This window comes from Prorops nasuta, unplaced genomic scaffold (genome assembly GCF_024137725.1).
Source record: "Prorops nasuta isolate Cenicafe-Biocafe unplaced genomic scaffold, Cenicafe_Pnas_1.2 PNAS00024, whole genome shotgun sequence".
NCBI lineage: Eukaryota > Metazoa > Arthropoda > Insecta > Hymenoptera > Bethylidae > Prorops > Prorops nasuta.
Window position 1 is genome coordinate 641,420 of NW_027116821.1, and position 12,308 is coordinate 653,727.

The 12,308-nt window shown below is 37.7% G+C and overlaps 1 protein-coding gene across 1 annotated transcript; it reads right to left on the bottom strand.

Moving 5' to 3' along the window:
• Positions 1–11,360: 11,360 nt before the first annotated feature.
• On the bottom strand, positions 11,361–11,939 carry LOC136781970 (uncharacterized). The gene has a single exon (XM_066741026.1). It carries the CDS (start codon positions 11,937–11,939, stop codon positions 11,361–11,363), a length of 579 nt encoding a protein of 192 aa, XP_066597123.1.
• Between the last annotated feature and the right edge of the window lie 369 nt (positions 11,940–12,308).

Here is a 12,308-nt window from a genome sequence, read left to right on the forward strand (position 1 = left end):
TGCCCAGCTCTTGAAACTACCATGGATACTACTAAAGAAAGGGAAACCCCTAAAACCCGCGCTGTAAAGCCTCCTAAGGAAAATACATCCTTGGAAAACACCCCCCGCCAAACTCAAAACGATAGCAACGTTGGCGACTCGAGTGAAGTTTGGTCTGACCGACTCCGCGTTCGTCAGCCAGTAAAATACTCGAAATAGTCATGTATGCAAGTATTGACATGGGCGGACCAGTGTTAAACTGCTGGCCTAGCTATTATTCAAAATTCCTTCTCCTTTATATTAGGTATTATTATTTGATAGTTCATATCCATTATTTTTCTTTTCTTTTATTATCATCTTAAGCATGCATAGCCAAAACCTTTCGCCTTTAGTAACTGCTGGTTCCAGGGTGGAGGTAATGGGATCTGGTTGTAAGACAAGGAGCAATACTCCTAGAAGTGGATAACACTTTTTTATTATATAATCTTCATTGTATCCGAATAACAACATTTATAATCATTTGTCCAATTAATCGTTTCTTTTTTTCTTTTTCTCCTCTCCTGAACCCTTGACAGTCTGCGACTCTCCGGCTTCAGTTTTAGGGAGGGGGAGTGTAACGAAGCATCCGCTCGTAATAATAATGTTCTTGTTTTGCTCTGTCTTCTTACTATCGTAAAAGGGAGGGGCCAGCGCCACCTGTGCGACCCCGCGATCATTACACGTAATAGGTTCGATCGCGGGTCGATAGGGGGTCGATCCGCGCACGCACGACAGTAATTATCTCGCGTGCCACTGTCCTCCCGATTCACTCGTGATTTTGGGACTAGCGAGTCTGGACGTACTCCGTTTTGTTTCTCCTTTTCTCTGTCGTCCATTTTTATATCTCGGTAAGGGCATTAGTAGTGTGGCTATAGGGATTCTGGGACCGGGTGGCGAGGGGGTCGAGGTTTCGCGGGGGAAGGGGAGGTAGGGGAAATACCCCCACTTCTTAGCGTAGGGGGATTGCCCCCACTCCAGGGTGGTGGGGGAAGCCCGGTGGTGGGGGAAACATAATCACGTGACACCCCGGTGGTGGGGGAAAATTAATCACGTGACACTCCAATTGTTTAGCCTTTAACAAGAAGGTTTATTTATATCGTTAGATCTCTTGGTACTGATAACGTGGTATAATTTTATAAGAAGTTTGCGAATCTAAATTCCATTTTATAAATTGTGTAGTACATCGCGCGCCTATCTGCCTATTTTGTTATTTCATCCATTGGTATGCCTAATTTCAAATGAAAAATTCCAGCCGGTGTTCGCAACGAGTCCGCCAAACGTCCCAGCCCTTTACGCGAGAGATATAAGAGAGAGAGAGAGAACACATATTGTAAAATTAATTTATTATGAAAGGAATTGAAGTAACGTATAAATATACGTAGATTTTGGTGAAACAGCCTTGCGGCATAAAAAACGCACTTTATTATTTAAAATATATATATTAGTAGTTTAGTAAGGCCGGTTCTGGCCCCCCCCCCCCCACTCCTGTCCACTCGGATGAGCCTGGTTGCGAGGTAGTGGGGGGAGCCAAGAAGTGCTAAGCGGTGGTGGTGGGGGAAATCGGAGGCTCCACGTGAGCTCGCAGCAAGTATAGGCGAGAGGGTTGCGGGGGTGCGGGAGGATACTTGCAGCATTTTGACGTCACACTCCCACTCCTCTGACGTCAGGTCTCAGTTAGTAAAAGCAGTTTCCTAGATGGTAAAACAGATTCTCCCTGCGCTTATTGCTGAATTGATACGTATTTAAAATAACTCAAAGATACAAATACATTCTGATCACAATGCTTCAAATTTCACACTCACACATTTCATTCGTTCCTTACAATCTATTTCTCCTTCATATTCATTTCATGCCTATATAATTACAATTTTCCTCATTGTTATTCAAAATCTACCACTTCCACATCCTTTACTTCTATATCATTTACTTTTAACATTTCCATATCATTATAACTATTATTACTGTTTTCAACGTCTGTCTCTAAAAACCTTAATCACAGTTTTCAGTACCTGAATCCAAAAGTTCAATCACATCAACTTTTACCATCTCTATACCATCACTGTTTTCACTATCTGAATCCAAAAGTTCAATCACATCGACTTCTACCATTTCTATACCATCACTGTTTTCACTATCTGAATCCAAAAGTTCAATCACATCTGCTTTCTTCACTTCTACCATTTCTATATCATCATCACTTTCCTCATCAGTTCCCAAACACTCCACTACCATCACCATTTTATTTACCGCATTCAATATACCCATATCAATGTTATGTTCTGCTATATCTTGAACTATATTACTACCACCCCCATTCTCTTCTATAATATTCACTATTTCTTCATACACTTCACTTTCAGCTGTATATGCGTGGTGTAGTTCATAAAGGAACTGTATTTCCTCCTCTTCCACGTATATCTGCTGTTCTTCCTGTACCTCTTCTTCCTCATCATCACCCTCGTACCCTTCGTTTTCCACATCACTGTCATATACTTCATCCTCCTCCTCTATTTGTCCTTCTTCATCACTATCAATTAAACGTTCCAATATTATCTCCAAATCTCTGTCAATTTCGTCTAAGATATTTATAATGTTTACATCCATACAGCATTCGCACATTATATTACTTCCACCCATTTTCTACTGCTACTATTTGAACTCTTGGAGGTAAGAACAGAACTTTAATGAGCTGTTTAGAATTACTTAAGTATATAAAACATTTCCACCTCCAGCTACCTTAAGAAGAGACGCCCTTTCAACGAAAATCGCTGTGTGTGTGTGTACTTATCATTCATGTTTTATTTCTTTTGATAGAATTACACCCCAGTTTAGATAAATAAACACATATCATCCTCTTACTAAGCGAAGAAACCAAAATCATCGTGAGAATGAACGTAATAGAGATGCAAGGCAGAGAGAGAAATGCTTAAGATATAATACATACTATGGTGTAGTAAATTTCTACGATTAACCGTAATCGAAAATTTATCACAACACTTTCGTGATAAATTTTTCAAGATTGACCAATTGATGAAATGTGTAGCACTATCCCCCATTACTTAAATTCATACGCATGCTTTTAATAGAAGAATAATTTTATTAATAAGCCTAAGTCGTTTAATTCTTACATATGATACATATTAGAAAGGTTTGTATGAACGATATATGTTTTGGATGTTCAAATACTTTTGATGCATCAAATTTCAGCGAGAGAGAAGCCTGCTCTAGATATACAAATATCTTTGACGTATTAAATATCAGCACGTGATGAAAATTTAGTACCTCTTATACGCTCCACACTGGACCTTACCGTATAACGATATGTCTACGTATGGTGAAATTGAGATCTTCAGCAAGATCATATTTTTTTTTTAAATATTAATATATGTTTTATCCAGATGATAGATCTTTACAGATATGTTGATCGCTAACACATTGAAGATCATCAATATGTCCTTGAATGATTCATGCATATTATTTTAATAGAGTCATAATTTGATTAATCAGCAGTATATCATCTTACACATTTTCAACAAAAAATTATTTAACCCTTCCACCAACGAATTTTACCCCTTCCATCAACAATTTTTTCTATATAAATGGATTCGAACAATAGTGAACCAGCTTCAATCTGTTCAAACTTTAGTTAGTGCATCGACCACACAACCAGCAAGAATCTTCAAATCAGTACTTTAGTTAGTGCATCAACCACAACCAGTAAGAATACTCAGATCAGTTTATACCTCAGTCTCAACTGATAAAGAAAGGTAGGAATATATTATTCAAATATTGTTTTAGTTTTCAATAATAATAATAATAATAGTTTTCTGCAATACAGGGTCTAGATAAAATGGCATTTTTAACTGGAGTTAATGCATCTCTGAGAAGACATTTGTTAAATTAAACAGTCTCGAGGAAAATAAAGAATATGAAATAATTAAAATGATGAAAATAAAGACTAAATATGGAATGAGGATAATAGCGAAACTATCAACGGAGGATTGGTTTTATCTCCCTGCCCGGATGGTTGCCTTACTCGAATCGCAGGATCAGTTTACGGAGCTGATAAATGCAGCATCACAAAATATTTTAATCATGAAATACTTAGGCGGGAATTATAATAATTTAGAATTTAAGATTAAACAATAAGTGTTTTGTATAATAAATGAGTGAATAAAATGCTTTATATATTTATTAAAAAGTGCTTTATTTTTTTTTCTAACCTTACATATCTAACTTACATTTCTAACAATATTCGTAAGCGGATTATAGTCTATAATTTTATCATGTATAATTAAACAATAGGCTGTAGTATTACTCGGAATATTTTTCCAACACTCGATTTCAATCTTAACATCGACCGTGCCGGTTTTCACTGACTCGTTCTGATGTGAACAATCAATTACAAAGAGCGGACCGTATTGCAAGAAGTTTAGGTAATCGAGCATTGGTTTCGACAGTTTTTCACCAGCATAATATAAGTGGAAAAACTTTACATACATATCATAGAGTACGGAGTAGCGAGATTTCGTGAAATCAGTGTCGAGACGATCGTACGGATAAAATTCAGAATTTAAATAGACTTTAACATCACGTACATCGCAATCGCTAAATTTAAGTACATTCGAATATTGATCGTTCTTCTTATTCTTTCTAAACGCCAGTATCACGTATCGAGGCTTCTCCAATTGTGTAGCTGCTTTAACCGCCCATGTATGTCGCTGTGTTTGAGGTAAAAGGGGATATTCGTAGAGCTCCCAGGAACGAAAAGCCATGGTGAGATTTTTATTCTGCTCGATAATGCGTAGAAATTGTAGTTTGGTAAATTCATTTAAAGTTACGTGAGGCATTCTCCATTGCACTCGATGCAGTTCAATCCCAGAATCGGTAAACTGATTCGAAGAAAATATTGAATTTATATCATTACGCGCTCGTATCCGAACGAGCTCATGGCGTGCATTGATAACGACACGTTTGTAATCTTCGCAGAATCCCAACAGCATATGCAGGGGAACGCAAAAGCTGAATGTGTCAGCAACATTTTCACGCTCTTGAGTGGCAACGAACCAGCCAGAATGACGTAGACTCATACTCTCTTCACTGCTTAAAGATATGAGATTCTTCATACTGGTAGTGATACCAACGTTTTTGCACCGATCAATCTCAATACCGTTCAATTCATAACGAATTTCATCGAACAGAAATGCCATGGAATTAGCGTCGAGCATAACTTTATCCGTCAAAGGTGTAGTAGCAGCACGAGTACCTTCAATCAGCTTCCCCTCTATGTAGAGGTAACTACCACTGGGCAAAAGAATAAAATCTTGCTGTTGTATTGGGATACGAATTTCATCGCTATTTCCCAATGATGCATTCGCATATGGATTGTAAGCATGTATTTCCAATTTAGTGATGCGGTTGTCGTACGCAGGCTGTGCGGTAACGTTCAATGGATCCATGATTTCTTTTCTTCACAGTCAGACCCAATGAGTGTAAAAAATTTATATTTTTTCTTGTCAAAACTTTTTTGTCACCGATCACGTTTTTCCCTATTTCACTCTGAACTGATGTATTCAGCTCTGTTGCAGCTAATTGACTGATTGGTTCATCGAGTAATGTTGGTTTATAATCGTCGGTATTCTTATAAATCAACATCTTCTAATGTGTAATCGTATGGTGATTTCCTCCTTTCCAAAATTTACAGGACGATTGTCTTGATCGAGAATACGTAATGTGAAACGATCGATTACCCTTGCAATGACTGGCAAGTAAATGACGTTCTTCGGTGTTTCCGAGATTTTATAGCCTGGTGGAACGCTTGGGAAAAATTCGTGGATGACATGTTGTGGTCTACCGTTCGTATATGCACCAGCGGTAATATTACATTCGATACGTAGAATATTTACTTTTAAAATATTCACAGGTTCGTCCGATTCAGCCCAAGTGTTTGGTAGGATTACGCGGTCCGACGAAAATCCTAGCAGAGAACCAATATTATTAATTTTTGTAAAATCAATAGAATATTTACACATTATTTCACTTTTCAGTGTGTTATTATTGGCGCGCAGAATAATAACATTATCATCATAAGGTAACTCCAACCGCATACGCAAGTATTCATTTATCGCACTCAACTCATAACAGCCTGTAGGTATGGTTATTAGTTTATTTTTACCAAAGTAAAAATTATTATTCGTCTCATCTACATTGGCGATCGAGTAGAAACTTTGAAAATCTACGAGCCCCAGTTCATAGTGACCGTCGTCTAGATTGATCGGAGGGAAAAAATTTGATTCCAACACATGACCGTGTCCTGATAGCGTAAATGTTAAAGACATTTTGTCTGTTCTCTTAAAAATTTAACACACAACTGACCACAAATGCTCGTATCATACGACTGATATTGGTCATGATTGTAATAAATTGTACTAAGCGGACCGAAGTACCGAACAAGTTCAGTCGGTGGTTTCAGATTACCGAAAGAATCGAAATACTTTACAAGATTATTGCATTTAACGTAGGCAACCCAATGAGTGCCTGGACCATTAGAATCGTCAAGGTTAACGATTGCACATTCATTAGACCATGGACCGTTTCGTGGTAGACTTGTACGCATAAAGACTCCACGGAAATTTGGTATATCACGACATACGTGAGATAATTGAATATTACTTGTAGCACCAGATCTTGGTAGACCGTGTACAGTTACTTTTTTGTTCGCTTCTTTGACATTGATTTTTTTGCTACGCCTCCTCCGCTTCGTTTGTACGGTGCGAGATATAGCCCCCGTCCGTCTCTTGCAGTTGCTTCTATCATACGATTGTGACACTGCATTTCTTCCAACTGTTTTTTCGCAGCTTTGGCATCGTTTACAGCTTTCGCTATACCTGATGCTCCACCTGCTAGTGCTCCCACCGCACCTAGCAGTGGGAGCAGAGGCAACAAGCCGCCCCGTTTTTTAGGCACTCGAATTTTACGTTTTTTTACAGCACTATTTCCAGTTTTTCTCACTGCTGCTTTCCTCACCATATCTGTTTGTAATCCTAAACCAAGTTTACGCTTTGCGTTCATAGACGCCCAGACAGCTGTTGCTGCAGCACGCTCACCCAAGGTTGCGTCACCAGCTGTGATACGTCTACGTGCACGTTTTGCGAGCACTTTATCAGCTTGATGACGCTGCGATAGGTCTATATATTGTGAATATGCGATATTGTGTTCCAGACAGGCTTCGTCCAGCTGGTTCACACCTCGATCACCACGTGCTAATCGTTCTTGAAGTCGAGTTCCTGGTCCACAGTAATAGTATCCCGGTAAATGAAGCTCAAACGGTAGTTTGTTTATTGTTTTATTGAGAAATGATCCACATCCGACGCACGACATGTATAACAATCTTTTATCAACGGTGGTAGTCCATCCGCATGAGTAGTATTAGGTAGATTGAAATGTTGTAAACAATAGCGATATTTTTGAACCTCAGGATCTGCACGAATATGCTTGGGTAATTTATTCCAATATCTGTCAATACTGTGTGAAAAGTACTTTAAAAGTACAATTTTCGGTACATATTCCAATTGATCACTGCTTAACTCCTCCAAACTTGTAACATCCAACACAAATGCAGGCATAATGAAAACTGATTCAATTCTCTGATTTCATGCCTATAAATAGCTCGTGCAATTAAGATTTAACCTCACAGTCGTTCGAGAATGCATTTCGTAAAGCAGCCATTAAGTATCAATATCTCTAATACCGATTATCACACTGCCACCGTTAGTGATATGAAATGTCATGGAACTTTGCTACCGTCAACTATACGCTGTATAGTTTGCGGACCCTCAAATTGTGGGAAAACAAACGTATTGCTAAGTCTTATTGAGAGTCCTCACGGTGTAAGATTTGACAACCTGTACGTTTACTCGAAATCGTTACAGCAACCGAAGTACCGTTACTTGGAACAGCTATTGACAGATATGGAGGAAATTGGTTATCATCAATTTTCAAATAATAGTGAGGTTATAAATGTGACAGATGCATTACCAAATTCAATCTTTATATTTGATGATGTGGCAAGCGATAAGCAGGACAATATAAGAGACTACTTTTCAATGGGTCGGCACTCGAGCATCGATTGCTTCTATCTTTGTCAGACCTATGCCAAGATCCCAAAACATCTGATTCGTGACAATGCAAATATGATAATCATTTTTAAGCAGGATGGGACTAACTTGAAGCATGTTTACAAAGATCATGTAAACACTGATATGACATTTGAAAAATTTTGCGAATTGTGTTCAAAGTGTTGGCAAGAAGATTATGGATTTTTAGTAATTGATAAGGACAGTGGTATGCAAAATGGTCGATATCGGAAGGATTCAATGAGTATGCAACCATCGAGTAGCATAAATCATCATATCAGTGCTGGAAAGTGTTAGTTTAACGTAGTGCATTGAACAGTGTAAAGCTTTTAATTACACAAAACGGACCGGTTACATTATTAAGCAAACCAGTTATACAGATAAACGGGTCACTTGGATCGGTAAACCGGTCGGTCGAATCGTTAAAGAGGTTGGTTAACCGCTAAACCGATTGATTGAACCGTTAAACAGGTCGATCGAACCACTAAACTGGTTAGGTGAACCGTTGAACCAATCGATTGAACCGCTAAACAGGTCGGTTGAACCGCTGAACCTGTCGGTCAAACTGCTAAACTAGTTGATTGAACAGCTTTAAAGATCGATTGAACTAGCACATTGACTGCTTAAACAATTAAAAGTTTACAAAAAAAAAAATGGATGAAAAGTCACTACTTAAGAAGATTGCTGAAACGAGTGAGGTGATTCGTGAAAAACATCGCGCACTGAAATCGGAAAGATCAATGGTGGAAAGTAGATTGAATGAAACTTTTAGACCAATAGTTGATCCACTGAAAAAACTAGTTATGCAAACAGATAATAGCAATGAAGAATCTTATGACTTAAACATTGATCTAAATCATGACAAGAAGCGGAAACGTTATCATACTTCAACCCCCAATGAGTATATTATCAAGAAAAAAAAGAAATTGCATAACAATGACGGTACTCTTACAAATAAATCATTGATGATCTATGATGATAATGATGAAAAATCTACTTTTGATAAATCAATATTACCAATGAAATCAATGCCAGAATCTACATCATTACATTCAGAGCCTGGACAAGAATCTGCATCATTACATTCAGAGCCAGGACAAGAGTCTACATCATCATCACATTCAACATCAAGACAGGAAACCTTAGGATTGCTCAAAAAACAAATAAATCATTCCATAGATTGGAGATCATTTCCACCTATTGCACGTCACTATATGCATTTGCTCCTTTTCGGTAATAAAGATGAAATCGATCACGGTTTCGGAGTTACATTAGATGAAAGGAACCAATATGTGATGGGAAGATGTACATTTGATATTAGTCATGAAGGTGATATTTTAATTGATAAAAAGCGCTATATTGGTACGAGAGGTCTTTTTTAATTAATCTTCATGAAAGAGCCTGATAGAAAGCTCTACACCATTGATGACAAGATCATATATAAGCAAATCCTTGAACAAACTAAATCATATAAAAGAGCAAATGATAGTTACCAACAGGTTCAAGGGAATAAGGGTCCAAAGTATAAGAAAATTATTCAACCACTAATTTACAATAAAGTACCATCACAACGAGTGATAGCTGGTAGTGGATTTATGCGTGTTACTGATGAGTTTGTAAACTATATACATTGGAACGATCCTAATGAATTAGTTGATCGATTGCGACTTTTAATTGCATCAACCACCGCAGGTCATACAAACCACCATAATGAAATACAGTCAATAATAGAAGAGTTGCGTGAAGAGGATCTTATTCTATAAAAGGGTACAGTTTATAAACATTTTCTTCAGTTGCGTACCACACGTCAATATGTCAATTAACAAATTTGGTAGTGGTTTTAACGTAAGGAAAGAATTTAATATTGGTACATTAAATGTGACTAAAAGAGCACTGGATTTGAATAATAAAAAAATAGTAAATTTGACTATTGATTCTGATAATAATACATGTGCTGTGAATATAAAGTTCTTGCAACACTGTTTAGCTGAATTGGAGGAGAAAACTGAAGAAAGAATAAATAAAAAAATACAGGAGATTGAGGCAAAACTTTTGCAAACAAACAGCAAGATTAATGATGGATCCAAAAAGTGAATGTTTAGGATGCATCATACATTTTATACTCATGATAATCGATTGCTTTCGAAAGAAAAAGAATCATGAGTGAAAAAAAGAAACAGAAATTATATGTGCCTGGGGGAAAGGTTGTAAAAAGAGAATCAGGGAAAATCGTGAGTGAAGAAAAGAAACAACTGGTGCAAGAGTTACATGTCCCTGCGAGAAGAAATTTTCCACGACGAAAAGTCATAATACGTGGTTTCGATGATCTCTGGCAGGCTGACCTTGTTGATATGCGTTATTATGTTGATACTGGTCATCACTATATTCTGACAGTGATTGATACCTTATCGAAGTATGGTTGGGCAGTATCGCTTAAGACAAAAAGTGGTAAGGAAGTGACCACAGCTATGGGAAAAATTTTAAAGAGTGGAAGATGTCCCAAAAATTTGCAAACTGATAATGGTAAAGAATTTTACAACAACGAGTTTCAACTGCTCATGAAAAAACATGGAATAAATCATTACTCCACGTACAGCACGTTAAAAGCGTCAATAGTCGAGCGTTGAAATCGAACGTTAAAAACCGAAATGTGGAAACGTTTTACACTGGACGGTAGTTACAAATGGCGAAATATACTGCAACAGCTGGTAGATGATTATAACGCGGGAAGACATCGTACTATAGGAATGCGACCCGTTGACGTGAAACCTGAGCATGCTGAGCATCTGCTTGCTACTGTATATAGCAACATTAAGATCGTTGGACGTACCAAGTTCAAGGCTGGTGATTTCGTGCGAATCAGTAAATACAAAAATGCGTTTGCTAAAGGTTACACACCGAATTGGACTACTGAAATATTTCAAATTACAAAAGTGCAAAGGACAAATCCTGCCACGTATCTACTTAGAGATTCTCGTGGTACAGACATACATGGTGGATTTTATGAATATGAACTTTTAAAAACAGCTAGTCCTGATGTATACTTGGTAGAGAAGATATTGCGTAAGAAAGGGAATAAGGTATTTGTAAAATGATTAGGAATGGATAAAACGCATAATTCGTGGATAAATAAGAATAATGTTTTGTAATAATAATAATAATAATTTATGTAATAAAATATAATACAATAAATACAGCTATTAAAATCTAGTCTTTTAACCTATGATGTCCCCAAGGTAGAGTCGCTACAGAACCGGGTGTTATGTGACGTTTATCGTCATACGGACTGAGAGCAATTTTTCGCTGAGTAGTGGAAAACACCTTGTGCAATTTCGAACGAATTAAATTTTGGTTACGGGACTGTACGGTGAAATTATCCAAACAATCCTTGTAGTCGTCAAAGGTTATGTTTCTATCGATAACATAACCTTTGACCCCCTTAGCCTTTTTGGTATTTTTCGTACAGTCCTGCACCTTAAAGGTATACATTTTCGCTCTCAGTCCAACGAACTCTGTCATGATCTTTCCATTGTTCTCATCCTTCATTAGCCCAGGCACTTTTTTATTGACTCGAGGTAAGCCGTACCGATTATCAGCAGGGTAATCGCTGGTGTCGAATTTGACTAGATCACGTTTCATGACCGAGTAAACATCGTCACACTCGATACTGTACACTAGACTGTCCGTGTCGGTATACATCGCTTTACATTTACTACCGAATGTAGGAAGCATATAATCGTAATGGAATTCATACAGACAGGTCTTTGAAATATCTAAAATACTCATGCATACGTACACGGGCTTATCAAACTTCGCGGATAATTTCAACAATTGAATAGCGACCAAATTCTCTTTAAATATCGCACGACTGTGAAAATTCGGTTTGGAAATCAACGCTTCCGCCCCGTATCTTCCCTCCCACTTGGTTACGAGCCTCACGTCAACTCTATTCCTAACATTTTCCATAGTCTCACCAAATACTGCATTGTTCATTAGCTTGAAGAGATTCTTCTCGAAATCGTTTTTCGAGGCTGTCCGCAAGCGTGTATTTAATTCGATATACGCCTTCAGCCAGGTGGACTGCCGGAACTTTAAACCGCGATAAATGCGTTTTAAGACGATACCGTTACGTATACACTGCTGTAGAGCACGGTA

Excerpts from the sequence above, each read along its gene's own strand:
- LOC136781970 (XM_066741026.1), bottom strand. The coding sequence starts at position 11,939 with ATGAGTATTTTAGATATTTCAAAGACCTGTCTGTATGAATTCCATTAC.